General features: G+C 51.6%; 1 protein-coding gene across 1 annotated transcript; it reads right to left on the reverse strand.

Annotated features, from left to right (window-relative positions):
* Positions 1 to 12,173: 12,173 nt before the first annotated feature.
* On the reverse strand, positions 12,174 to 13,115 carry LOC311428098 (olfactory receptor 14C36-like; the record flags this gene model as incomplete). The annotated part of the gene is made up of 1 exon (XM_084539654.1): positions 12,174 to 13,115. The coding sequence occupies one exon, from the start codon at positions 13,113 to 13,115 to the stop codon at positions 12,174 to 12,176; it is 942 nt and encodes a 313-aa protein (XP_084395780.1).
* Positions 13,116 to 14,239: the final 1,124 nt, after the last annotated feature.

The raw sequence follows: 14,239 nt of genomic DNA on the forward strand, positions 1-14,239 counted from the left end.
AAACCAGGGCCCGGAGAGGATAAACAACATGACAGAGAGCACATACGGAAAATAACGTGCTATAATACTCAATTTGGAAAACAGGCGCAGCACAGTTGAGATTAAAGCAATCAGCATTATGACAAGTGACTATTAAGCAGGTCTAATACTTATACCAATTTTAGTTTAACACACTCTGGTCAGATCTGCCGTTATCTCAACCTTTCGAGCCCCACGTTGGGCGCCAAAAAGACTGTCGTGGTTTAACCCGGCTGGCAGCTAAACACCACGCAGCCGTTCGCTCACCCTCCCCCCTCCCTCTCTGGGACGGGGGAGAGAAATGGAAAGTGAAGCTCGTGAGTTGAGATGAAGACAGTTTAATAAGACAGGAAAATAATAATAATAATAATAATAATAATAATAATAATAATAATAATAATACTAATACAATGATGATAATAGTACTACTACTAATAATATGTACAAACAAGTGATGCACAATGCAATTGCTCACCACCCGCTGACCGATGCCCAGCTTAACCCCGAGCAGTCCGGCCCCCTCCCCCCGGCTAGCCACCCCTATATATTGTTTAGCATGACGTCAGATGGTATGGAATACCCCTTTGGCTAGTTTGGGTCACCTGTCCTGGGTCTGTCCCCTCCCAGCTCTTACTGCACCCCCCAGCCTGCCCGTTGGCAGGACAGAGCAAAGGCTGAGATGTCCTTGGCTTAGTATAAGCACTGCTCTGCAACAATTAAAGCATCGGGGTGTTATCAGCACTCTTCTCATTCTAAGCCAAAACACAGCATTCCACCAGCTACTAGGAAGAAAATTAATTCTGTGCTAACTGAAACCAGGACAGGCAGGCAGAAGTGGCAGGATGCACAGAGCTCACTGGGGGAGAACACTTCCCAGCCCTGAACCCGGTAAGTCTCTGGCTGGAGGGCAATGCAGCTTTTAGTCCTGGAGGAAGGAGAAGCCAGGGGTGCAGGAAGGGCTTCTCACGGCTGTGGTGCAGAGCAGGGTCCCTGCACTCAGCCTGCCCGGGGAGCCCAGGGGCTTGGGCAGGGGAAGGGCAGTGCAGAGGCTGCCTGCAAAGAGAAGGCACTTTCAGCACTCTCTGCCTGCCTCTTCCTGCTCTGATTTTGGGGCAGGCTCGATGTTAATGCGGTAGTTGGATTTGCACTGGTGACTGAGCTTCCTATTGCATTGAACTGAGACATAAACAGTTTAGTGACGAACCTGCGAATATCCCTTCTCTCTGCTTACAGACTGCACCAGGGCTTTTCTGAGCTGTTCTTTAGGACCTGCAAACAAGGGGATGTGGTTTTTCAGCACAACCTCTGTCTGCATCCATCCCCCAGCTGAGTGCTGTAAGCAGCCAGCAGCTGGGCAGCGGGGGATGGACAGAGCAGCTCTCCTGGAAGTGACTTCTGGCTGAGGTTTTTGCCTGTATCAACGACACTTACCACTGCTGTGGAGCTGTGTGGCTGTGTGCTGTGTACAGGACATTCAGGAAGCACAAAGCAGGGCTACAACCAGGGAGACACACAAAGGTCACCTTGAAAGAAAGATAATATGAAGGCTCTAATGAGAAAGGAAATGAGTATTGTTCGGGGAAATTTCCCCTAACAGTCTGTATATTTCCTTTTTTTCAGTGTCCTTGATGAAGGGCAGCAAATGCCCAATGTCAGCTCTGTCAGCGAGTTCCTCCTGCTGGCATTCGCAGACACACGCGAGCTGCAGCTCCTGCACTTCGCGCTCTTCCTGGGCATCTACCTGGCTGCCCTCCTGGGCAATGGCCTCATCCTCAGCGCCGTAGCCTGCCACCACTGCCTCCACACCCCCATGTACTTCTTCCTCCTCAACCTCGCCCTCCTCGACGTGGGCTGCATCTCCACCACTCTGCCCAAAGCCATGGCCAATGCCCTCTGGGACACCAGGGCCATCTCCTATCAAGGCTGTGCTGCACAGGTCTTCCTTTTAGTTTTCCTGGTTGGAGCAGAGTATTCCCTTCTCACTGTCATGGCCTACGACCGCTACGTTGCCATCTGCAAGCCCCTGCACTATGGGAGCCTCGTGGGCAGCAGAGCTTGTGCCCAGATGGCAGCAGCTGCCTGGGGCAGTAGCTTTCTCACTGCTGTCCTGCACACAGCCACTACATTTTCCCTGCCCCTCTGCCAAGGCAATGCTGTGGACCAGTTCTTCTGTGAAATCCCCCACATCCTCAAGCTCTCCTGCTCAGGTACCTACCTCACAGAAGTCAAGTTTCTTCTGGTTAGTGCCTGTTTAGGTGTTGGTTGTTTTGTTTTTATTGTTTTTTCCTACATGCAGATCTTCAGGGCAGTGCTGAGGATGCCGTCTTCTCAGGGCTGGCACAAAGCCTTTTCCACGTGCCTCCCTCACCTGGCCGTGGTCTCCCTGTATCTCAGTACTGCCGTGTTTGCCTACCTGAAGCCCCCCTCCATCTCCTTTCCATTCCTGGATTTGGTGGTGGCCGTTTTGTATTCAGCGTTGCCTCCCGTAGTGAACCCCCTCATCTACAGCATGAGGAATAAAGAGCTCAAGGAGGCACTGAGGATGTTGTTGCTATATTCAGTATTTCGACAAAGAAGCCATCTTCTGCATGTGATTCCCTGAAGTATAGCTGGACAAGGCAGAAACGTCTTTGTTCCTATATTTCAAAATTAGTTCATCCTTTTCAATATTAATCCAATATGCTAAATATTATTTTTATCATTTTATTTTATAAATTTAAGTTATTTTTGTTCTTCTATCTCCTTCTACCTTTTCTTCTAACCCAAAGACCTCATGTAGAGGTGCTGCTAAGCTCTTTGTGACTAACTAAATAAAGGAACCAGCAGGTAGGCAGTTTCTGTGGATCTCATTTCTCATACACTCTTCTCAGGCACAGCAGTGGTTGTGGGGTGAAGATCCCTGTTGCAACGTGCTGGAAAGCCCTGGTGTCCTCCTTTGGGGCTGCCCTTTCTGCCCTGGCAGGCACGCCCTCCCTTCAGTCTTTGAGTCAGGGTCGCCACTTTCTTGGACCCACGAACACTGACAGCAGCAGGACATGGGCGTTTTGGTGCTGGTCACTCTTCTCTTCCACACTGCTGTCTTGTAGCACCACTGAATCAGGACTGGCCTTCCAGCTAGCACCCCTAGGAGTACGGCTTTCAAAAGTGAGGTGGAGGAAGCACTGAAGAAGCAGCCTGATCTGATGTGAAAGTTCTCCCTGCTCAGAGCAGATCTTAGCACTGGAAACCTCCAGAGGTCCTTTATGACTCTAATCCTGAAGGAAAAAGGGGCAGGAGAGTGGAGGCAGGGGGAGAGAACACTGCTATGGCAGAGGTGTTGCTGACATTTCTAATCCCTGCTTCATGTTGTCCTCAGGGTTACATCATGAACGAGTTCATCCCCAGAGGATCCTCTGCCCATGAGCACCCAGTGTCCAGATGGTTTGAAGACACTGTAGAGAAGTTCTCAGAAACAGTGCCAGGCTCTGCAGAGTGATAGGTTCACTGAGACTGGAGGGGACCTCCAAAGCCCATCTAGCCACCCCCACTAGCCACGCATGGGCACCTGCACCAGGCAGCCCAGGCCCGTTTCCAGTTGGGTTTGTTGTATCTCCAGTTGAGGAGGACTCCCCCACTTTTGGGGAAACCTGATTGAGTGCTTGGTATTGGAAACATGATCCAGTTCTTGATATTACTCACAGTAAAAGTGTTTTCCTGTGTGCAGTTCCCATGTCTTGTCCAATCACTGGACATTGCTGAGACTGTCAGAGGAAAAGATCTGATAGCATATCCATGTCTCACAGACAGCTCATAGCAGCAGACAGAGATGAACTAGACATGTTTTCTTGGTATTAGAACCAAAATGGTCACCGAGGCCTCTGTATTCAGTAAAAAGAGATCAAGGATGAGAACAGGAAGTTCATAAAAAGCCACCAGGACAAGGGCCATTTTCTGCCCCTGCAGGAGACTGACCCTGGGCAAGGCCCAGCTTGGGAAGCAGCTGTGTTGGACGTACTTAGTGGGCAGTGAGCTGGGCAGGAGGCAGCCATGTGCCCTGGGAGCACAGGAGGGAAGGCTGAGGGGCACCTCACCGCAGCCTGCCAGGAGCTGCAGAGATGTCAGGAAGAGCCCCCGCGGGGCCAGGCTGTGCCCTGTGATGTGCAGGGAGCCCTCCTCTTGCCATGCTGCGTGCGCTGGCTGCAGCAGCAGGGACCCCCAGCCAGGACGTACATGGGGCATGGGGCTCTGCCACCCGCCTGGCCTCGGGTTTGGCTCCTTGTCTTTGCTGGGCCCCACCTTCCACACTCAGATGTGTCCCTTGGCTGTCGGCTCCCTTTCCACTGCCCTGTGGGAATACCAAGCCGGGGTGGACAGGTTACCATTAGGTGTGCTGGTGCTTGTGTAATTCACATGGGTGATGGCATAAATGCTGGTTCCTTCACCAGTGATGCACATCCTTCTTCATGTTAGGCCAAAATCAACGTCCTTCTCTCTGCTTTTCCTCATGGATGAACTGGATTAGGTCTCCTTGATTATTCTGAGGCACAATGCAATGCTCTTTGCCTTCTGCTACTCCAGCACAATATGGGTGACTTTCCCTTACTCTGCACATTGACCTCACGGGTCATTCCACACTTTTTGCTTTCAAATCCTTAGTTGGACGGGGGCCATTTGCAAAGTGGGGCAAGCTGATGGGTTCTGCCTCAGCCATTTGAAGCATGCTATACTTGAGTTTTTCAGCCTGAGTTTGCTAAAGATGACCCAGGAAGGTCATCAACAGATGTTCAAGTGTCTAGTTTAAGTAAGGGAGAGTATCTCAGGTTTCCAGTGGCCATTTCAGATCTAGGTCAATCCAAGGAACCCACTGAAGAAGAGGTTTGTCTTTGAAGGGGTGTTCCTGTGCTGGACTGAGCTGCAGTTACAGGGACAAAGACCACTGCTGGCAGTGGAGGTGCCCTGGGAACTCCACCATGCTCCACCTGATTTTCCCAAAGGGTTCCTGCCTCCTGCAGGTCTTTTCTGACATCTGCCAGTCCAAGGAAGTGCCTGAAACACAACGGGGTCACTGGAGGTTTTCCCTGGTTGCTTACGGTCAGAGAGCTGAATGTCTGGACCCAGCTTCCTGTCTGGACCTATGCACTTCCCATCATTCTCCTGGTTTGCCCTCCCCTTTCTCTTTAATCATTCAGACCACTCTCACCAACCCAGTTGCTGCTTTGAGTTTCAGTGAGTTCAAGGTCGCCCATCTCTCAACAGTCCTTCTAATGGTTTCCTTAGTAAGACCCTCATCGTTTATCATTGAATTAGTATGTTATGGATTAATATTAACACAATTATCTGAAATTTCCTATTACTCACTGAAAAATACATCATGTACAGTCATCCTTTTGGGAAGGTAAACATCACTGGAGGCAACAAAATTAAGAACTTGAGCTTTGTTTTTTTGAAAATTGCAGCATGATTTCCTGTTGTTTGTTTTGAAATAGGAAAAACCCTGCTCTTCCCACCTAAGCAGGGCTTCAAAGGTCAAATCCTAGACCAATACCTATAGCAGAATGATGCTCTAAACTGAAACAGAACAAAATTCAGCCTTTAAAATGAAGAAAGATTTTTATTAGATGCTCCTTGAAATCTTCCCCCTTAACTACAACATGAAAGCTCTCCAATTAGCTGATCAAATCTTGAATACTTGAAGAAAACGGTGGGAGAGATATGGCTCCTTAGGAATTACTGTGTTTTAATGAGTTCCATGGTGTATTTTGGTGCTGAGTCAAAGAAACTTGGGTACTGAGAGGAGAATGATGCAACTGTGCGAATAAGCAAACTCAAAAGGAAAAGCTGAAGTGACTTGGAGTATTAATGGGCCCCACTGAGAGCTGTTACTAACAAAGACTCCCCAGGGACTGCTTAGGGCAGCTAATTGGAGGCCATGGTTACAGACAGGCAAAGCACTGTGCTGAGAAAAGTCTTGGTTGGTTTTAGTGAAGCAGAACAGCCAAGGCCTGACCCCAGCCACTGTGAGGGGAGATCCTGCACCCCCCTGTCTGGCTCAGGACTTTTCCTGGGGGTCTGAGGAATGTGGTGGGTAGTGTGATGCCATGAGAAGAACACTGGTATGACCCCTCCCTGCCTCTGCACAGGGTTGCAAAGAAGCAAAGAGGCTGCATTGCAATGAGTATATCTCATTTATTCATAAGCTCTAGCCAAAGCGTCAGAACTGTTGGGGCCTTCCCTTTTTACCAGCAACCTCTGCCTTCTCCTCTGCATGCTTTCCTATGCTGTCCCACACTTTGTCCTATTTCCTGGAGGTCTTCAGATAGCCATCTCTGTTCACCACCTTGCTCTCATCCCAGCATTTCCATCATATCACCAGTTTCTCATCAACCCTCACCAGCTGCTCCTTGAAACACAAAGCTATGGTCTGATCATAGACACTCACCAGCATCTTCCAAGACATGGACCTGGTGCTGGCCTTGCAGCTTCTTGACACAGCCAAGCCTTGTGCCTGCTGCTGCCCACTCATGGACTCAAGCAGAAGGGACAGGACAACCCATGTTGGGGCCTTCTTTCTGCCTGGGTCCTCCTGGCTCTGGAGGCAGAGGGGATCCCCCAGTCAGCATGTCAAGCAGGTGCCTTCTGCTGGCCTAGCAGGGCCACTGCCAGCTGTCAGCCCAAAAGTGCAGATCCCAGGGAGAAAACAAGGGTGACCTGCAACCTCCAAACACATGTGACCTCACAGTCCCTTTCCGTGACACGTTCCTGCTGCTGCCCTATCAGCTGCAGAGACAAAAGTGACCTCACAGTCACTGCCACAGTCATATTTCTCCTGCTGGGGCAAGAGATCCTGAGGCAGAGCTGAGCTTCTCAGAGCATTCCCACCCATCTCCTCCTTGTGGCCCACAAGCTGATCAGATCCAAGGCCCCTCAAATTCATTTGGAGTTAGGGTTTTGTATAGGTCTCTTAAGCAGTTTTCTAGTGTTAAATAGGCCATTTAAGTACTAGTATTAAGGGCGGAGGTCAGAGTGATTGAGAGAGTAAGAGCTAGGATGAATCAATTATTGGCTGAGTTTTGTCTTCTAGGGGTACGCTGAGGTCACTCATTAGAGTAGTGGATTCCTGTCAGGGTGCTGAGTAGCATTTAGGCGTAGGAATTAACTTTACAGGTTGAAGCTGGGGAATAGCCTTGTATGACTATTTTAAGTCACAGTTACATCTGCATCAGCATAATCTGAACCGTCTTACCTCTACAAAATCCTTAATTTTGGCTGGCCAAGCCCCTATTTCCTCCTCTCAGTCTCACATCTCTCCTGGCCAGGCTTCTCCTGATTTCCCCATATCAATTATCTTTTTAGGGGCATGCTTATGATGCCTTTCATGATCTTAGACTATGTGTCAGTTCTCTGTTGGCTACTCTATTTTGGAGAAATGTGGCACTTAAGACATGATGGAAAAGGACACAAATGTCCATCAGAGCACCCTGCACAATGTGCCCAGCAGCTCTGCAGTGCCACAAAAGCGTGGTTCCTGCCTACAAGTTTCCTTTCCAGAATGGCTCCTATGGCTCCAGGGTAACTTTTCCCAGGCACTCACTTCCCCAGGCCACACCACTCTTGCCCGCAGGCCCCATGTGTCTCTCCAACCCTCCCTTCTTCCCCTGCAGTAGTGGCACCTCAGCGCAGCAGGTTGGTGCATCTCCAGGCTCAGGGGTGTTTCCTGAGGGCCTGCCCCATGTGGGGAGTGTTGGGGAGGAAGAGAGCAAGGTCATCTCCTGGGGCATGGCTGAGCACAGCCCAGCCATCCTGCACCATGGGCAGGTCCCTGCTCCCAGGCTGAGGCACACATGCAAGGTGGACACTTCTCCATCATTCCAGCTTCACGCAGGGACCTTCAGCCCTGTCCCAGTCCCAGGAGTGACCTCATCCTCCTACTCCATCCACAGACAGCTGCTAAAGCCCTGAGTGTCTCTGTTTCTCAACAGCTATCACCCAAGTCTTTCTCCTGGCCCTCCCCTCTGCCCAGCACTGCCTCTCAGGTGACTCAGTGACACTTCAGAAGGGCCTCTGGGCTTCCTCAATTATTCTGGTACTTATTAGCACATTTCTGCCTCTTTCCAGAGCTCAGAGGGAGCCTTCTTGTTCATCAGGGGCCCTATACTGGCTGGGATGGAGTTATTCTCTGCAGAGCAGCCCCTGAGGTGCTGTGTTTTGGATATGTGACCAGAGCAGTGCTGGTAACCCACAGCGCTGGTCGCTGTTTTTGAGCAGTGTTTGCAGAGCATCAGGGCCTTCTGTGGCTCACAATTTGTGAGTTTTACTTACTTTTGCTATTCTGCCTCCAATTCTTCATGAAGAAGAGAAAGCAGGTGGCTGATAGGTGTTTATCTGTTGGGTGCATGGAGCAAGGAAGTGTCCGTGGTGCCAGGAGTTTGAGGTCTGTGAAGCTGCAGGAGCCCTGCTCTCTTGCCTGGCAGATCCCCAGCACACAGTGCCTGTGCCCCGCAGGACCAGCCCCGCTCCCCAGGCCAGCACAAGAGGCCTGGCCCAGCCACAGAGCAGCCTGCCCCGAGCAGGGGCCTGCACAAAGAGCTTTCCCTTTGCCCTTTCCCCATCAGTGTAGGCCCAGCAATGCTGCCCTGCTCTTCCCCAGGGCCATCCCTGCTCCCAGAGAGGGCCCAGGGCACTGTGTCTGTGCTAGCCTGGCTGGCCATTGCTGCTTCCCTCCCTGTGCTCCCTCAGGGCCCCAAGCTGGCAGTGCTGCTGTGAGAGCCAGGGGCTCTGGTGACCTGGGACCCCACGCATCTTCGCCCTGCCCATGCTGCTCAGGGTGGGCAGCAGACCCAACTCCATGGGGATCTCTGCTGCTGAGCCCCTTTCCACCTGCCCTGATGGCTCAGCAGCACAGGGCAGTGCTGGGCAGGGCCATGGGGTGTTTCTGAGGGCACAAAGGGCAGGCGAGTGCTGCACCAGACCTGGTCCATGAGGCCTCAAAAAGGTTATCCTCAATTACTCTACACTCTTAGGGGCCTTTGTCCTCTGGCTCTTCATGCACCACGCCCGGTATGGCAGAGCTGTCCTTACCCCATGGACTCCTCAGATTCCCCTTTTTCTTTACCAAACTCTTCTTTGGAAGGCCATTAATTTTATGAGGTTCTAATCCCTACCAACTCAGCATTGCATGTTCTCCCTGCAGAACCCCTGACATCTCCTGGCAGCTCCAGATTCCTCTCCAGGCTGACAGTGGCCATGAACCCCACTGCAGGGGGGCAGTGCCATGCAGATGAGTCCAAGACCAGTTGTTGTCAGGTGCTGCCATAAAGCTCTTGGTCCGGCCTTTGGTCTCTCACAGACTGTCCTTGCACTTCAATCACAGAATCACAGAATCACAGAATTTTCTAGGTTGGAAGAGACCTCAAGGTCATCGAGTCCAACCTCCAACCTAACGCTAACAGCCCTCCACTAAACCATATCCCTAAGCTCTACATCTAAACGTCTTTTGAAGACTTCCAGGGATGGTGACTCCACCACTTCCCTGGGCAGCCTGTTCCAGTGCCTCACAACCCTTTCAGTGAAGAAGTTATGTTCTTCTATGTTCTTCAAGTCTATGTTCTTCACTCCAGGAGGTCCCAAATAAAACCCCATTTGTTGCTGTGGTGCTAGCAGGGAGGCAGCTGTGACCCAGGCCTGCACAGTGCCTGCTGCTGCCTGTAGCTACAGGAAAGCCACAGCAGAGACAATAGGACTGTCACCAAGGTACAGGAGACATCAGGACTTACCCAGAAAAAAGGAAGCACAATGTGGAAGCCAAAAGAGAGCAGCAGGGAAAAGGCCACATCCTGCTGCTGGCCATGGCCATGGCTCCAGGGAAGCAGCAGCCCCGACCCGAAGGCAGCAGAGAGGCAGAGCCCAGCGGGCAGTGAGGGGCAGCCCCGAGGGCCACCGGGGCTGCTCCTGCATGTGTCAGCTGGGCTCTTGGTCCTGAGCCCCTACTGCATGCTGGGGCTGCTCGCCCAGCTCCAGAGGAGATCGGAAGAGAGGGATACTGAGACCAATTAAGGTTCTGACAGCTTCTCAATTGTCATTATCTACAAGGCAGGCGTGGTTGTATAAGTACATGAGATATTTGTGAGAAAAAGAAAAAAAAATGAGAGATATGAAAATAAAGATACCATTATTAAATTAAAATCTAAAGATGCAGTATAATATATTACAAAATAAGTATAAAAAAAGAATATTCTAACAATTTTATAGAAAAACAGTGAGTTCTGACTGGATTGGGGGCTTCAATATTACTGATGAAGGAGCATGTATCCAAAGAGTTTCTACAAGGCATCCTTGAGCTGCTGGTTCCCCATGCTGTAGATGAGGGAGTTCAGAGTTGCAGGAAAGACTGAGTACACAACAGCCACAGCTTGACCTAGGGACAAGGAGGAGGTGAAGGGGGGCTTCAGGTAGGCAAATATGGCAGTACTGACAAACAGGGAGACCACAGCCAGGTGAGGGAGGCATGTGGAAAAGGCTTTGTGCTGGCCCTGCTCAGAGGGCATCCTCAGCACTGCCCTGAAGATCTGCACATAGGACAGCACAATGAAAACAAGACTAAAGAAACACTCACTACAATAAGCCCAGCCTCCCTGAGGAATGACTTTGAGCAGGAGAGCTTGTGGATCTGGGGGATTTCACAGAAGAACTGGTCTAAAACATTGCCTTGGCAGAGGGGAAGGGAAAATGTGTTGGCCGTGTGCAGGACAGCATTGAGAAAGCCACTGCCCCAGGCAGCTGCTGCCATCTGGGCACAAGCTCTGCTGCCCAGGAGGCTCCCGTAGTGCAGGGGCTTGCAGATGGCAACGTAGTGGTTGTAGGCAATGATGGTGAGCAGCCCCTGTTCCCAGTGCCACTCTCAGTCAACACCAGCCAGAGCTCAAGCAGGACATTCAATAATAGAACATTTGCTTTTTAAAACTCCAAACTGTTTTAGAAGGTTACTTTTTTTGGCTTTTACAGTATCACCCTTGCCTCCTCTCAGCCCCTGCCCACTCAGGCTCCTGGTACAAACGTGGCCCTGCACCAACACCACTGCTCGTGCTGCCTTTTCTGCCTCACCCTGTCCTCTCCCTTGACTCCTTGTCTCTGCTGGGCCCCACATTCCACACCCTTTGCTATCACTACCCTGTCCCCCACCCAGTGGGATGGCAGAGCCAGAGCAGGACATGGTAGAGTTAGGCCCTGTAGTGCCCATGCAGAGTGCTTGTGGCAAAGTGGGAGCTGAGAGATCAGGTTCTGTGGTGCAGAGGAGGCCCCATGCAGAAAAGATGAGGTTAAACAGCAACTTTGTGGGGACGGGGACGGGGGGTCTTCATCTTGGTCTAGCAAGGGAGGCTTCTGGCCACAAAGGGCAAAGGGATGGGTCAACCACAACTTCTCCGGGCAACCTGTTCCAGTGACAACCAGCCCTAAAGGAACTAGCTGGCTCAGGAAATGCCCCTGTAGGCCATGATCCCCCACTGTGCAGCAGAACGTGCCCACCTGCAGCTGATTGCCTCAGTGAGTCCTGGCTCAGTCCCAGGGCAGCTGTCACCAAGCATGTCCCTGGAGAAGAGCAAGGGAGCATTGCTGTGCCTGCAGGGAGGCAGAGGGGAGAAAGAGCAAGATGTCTGTGTAGCCACCTGCCCGGGGCAGGGTGCACTGGGGCTGGGCCAGGACTCTTGCTCTGGCCTGGGCAGAAAGACTGGCCTGGAGGGACACAGGCTGAGCGACACCAGAGAGTTACACACTGAAGTGCGAGTGGGATGAATTATTACAAGAAATTTCCACTCAAAAAGAGTGGATAGGCATTGGAACAGGTTTCCCAGGGAGATGGAAGAGTCAATGTTCCTGGGGGTTTTGAAGGAAAGGTTGGGAGTATTATCTGGAAACATGGTTTGTGGGTAATATTGGTGGTTGGGGAACGGTAGGACTAGATGGTGTTGGAGGGCAACACCATAATGATTCTTTTACAGCCATCATGATTCTATGATTTTTGTGGGCAACATTAGGAGAATTAAAGCTACTTTAAAAGCAAACAAAGAAAAGAATACTAACCAAAAGTAAAAAAAAACAGAAGCAAGAATAAGCCCAACCAGAAAAGCAAGAGAAGACAGAAGTAATGTGATGTCACATAACGAGTCACACGCAAAAATTTAGCAGATTGTTGCTTTTGAAACATATCTAGTCATTAATTTCCTGAGTGCAACTTTGAGCTCCTGGTTCCTCATGCTGTAGATTAGTGGATTCAGTGTGGGAGGTATCACCGTGTACAGAAACGAAACCACCAGGTCCAGGACTGGGAGGGACACAGAGGGGGGCTTCAGGTAGACAAACATGAGTGTGCTGAGGAACAGGGAGATGGAAGCGAGGTGAGGGAGGCACGTGGAAAAGGCTTTGTGCCGGCCCTGCTCAGAGGGCATCCTCAGCACAGCCCTGAAGATGTGTATGTAGGATAAAGCAATAAAAGAAAAGCATCCAATACCAAAAAAGGCACTAACCACAAGAAGCCCTACTTCCCTTGGGTAGGAGTTCAAGCAGGAAAGTTTAAGGATGTAGGGGATTTCACAGAAGAACTGGTCCACAACATTGCCGTGGCAGAGGGGCAGGGAAAATGTATTGGCAGTTTCCATGAGAGCATTGAGAAAGCCACTGCCCCAGGCAGCTGCTGCCATCTGGGCACAAGCTCTGCTGCCCACGAGGCTCCCGTAGTGCAAGGGCTTGCAGATGGCAACGTAGCGGTCGTAGGCCATGACTGTGAGAAGATAAAATTCTGCTGATATGAAGAAGAGAAACAGAAAGACCTGTGCAGCACAGCCTTGATAGGAGATGGTCCTGGTGTCCCAGAGGGCATTGGCCATGGCTTTGGGCAGAGTGGTGGAGATGCAGCCCACATCGAGGAGGGCGAGGTTGAGGAGGAAGAAGTACATGGGGGTGTGGAGGCGGTGGTTGTGGGCTATGGCACTGAGGATGAGGCCGTTGCCCAGGAGGGCAGCCAGGTAGATGCCCAGGAAGAGCACGAAGTGCAGGAGCTGCAGCTGGCGCGTGTCTGCGAATGCCAGCAGGAAGAACTCGGTGATGGAGCTGCTGTTACACATTTATTGCCCCTGGGCAAAGTAGTCTGTCCAAAAGAAGAAATGACATTGTAAAATTGAAGGACTTCTTTGACCAAAATACATTACATGTCTCATAGAACAGTCACACACAACACAATCTTTCACATTTCTTTCACTGGAAGAGCTTTCTGTAGCTGCCTGGCTTACCTCTGCTTGGTTCTTTGAGGGTGCCACAAGAGGCAGGGAGCTGTGCTGTGGGCTCTGCAGCAGTTAGTCCTGGGCTACAGCAACAGGTAAAAGGGAACCTGGAGCGATCTGTGAAGTCCACAGGTCACAGACATGAGGAGAAGGTCAAATAATTCCCTAAGAAACAACAAAGGTGATGTCAGTACTGTCTCTGTGCTGAGGTGTGTAAGGTGCCTCAGAACAACAGCAATGCTCGAGGAGCCTTAGTCTCTACTACAGATGTTCCAACTCCGTGACCATCCTTCTGCCTCAGCACATGGGCAGGAAAATGAAGCAGATTCTAAAAAGTGCACTGCCTTCAGGTAGCTCTTGCCGGGCGGTTCTGCAATGCAGTGCCCTGGGGAGGTGCGGGGCTGTGAGCAGCCTGCCCCAGGCAGCAGGCTGTGGGCAGCAGCAGGATCCTGCCCTGTCCTGCCCTGCTGGGGGGCTCCTTCCACCCACAGCTTCTCCCCGCAGCCCCTGGGCAGCTCCCCGTGCAGGCTGAGTGCTGAGCCTGGCAGGCGGCAGAGGCCCTGCCCTGGCAAACAGCCCCTGGGGCACAGCAGGGACCCTGCTCTGCACCACAGCCCTGGACACCCCTGCAGCTGCCTTGCAGCACCTTCTCCTCCACACCGCACAAGCCACGAGAGGCATCCTGGCAGCTCCTGGACAGGCAGAGACATCCCGAATCCAGGAGCCGCTTCCAGGAACCTGCCCTGCCCCATCCTGCAGCCAGAGACTTACTGTGGACAGAGCTGTGAAGGATTCTCCTGCTCTGAGCTCTCCTCTGCCCACACCCACCAGGCTGCCTGGAATCCCTTCCTGCCTGGGTGCCTGCAGTCAGAGCCCCCAGCCCTGCTGCGCTGTGCAGAGGAGCTGCTCCTGGGCACAGCTGTCTCTCTGCACCAGGGCCCTCTTGCCACGAGCTCTCTCTGTCCCAT

This window comes from Aythya ferina, assembly GCF_964211825.1.
Source record: "Aythya ferina genome assembly, contig: HAP1_SCAFFOLD_29, whole genome shotgun sequence".
Lineage (NCBI taxonomy): Eukaryota > Metazoa > Chordata > Aves > Anseriformes > Anatidae > Aythya > Aythya ferina.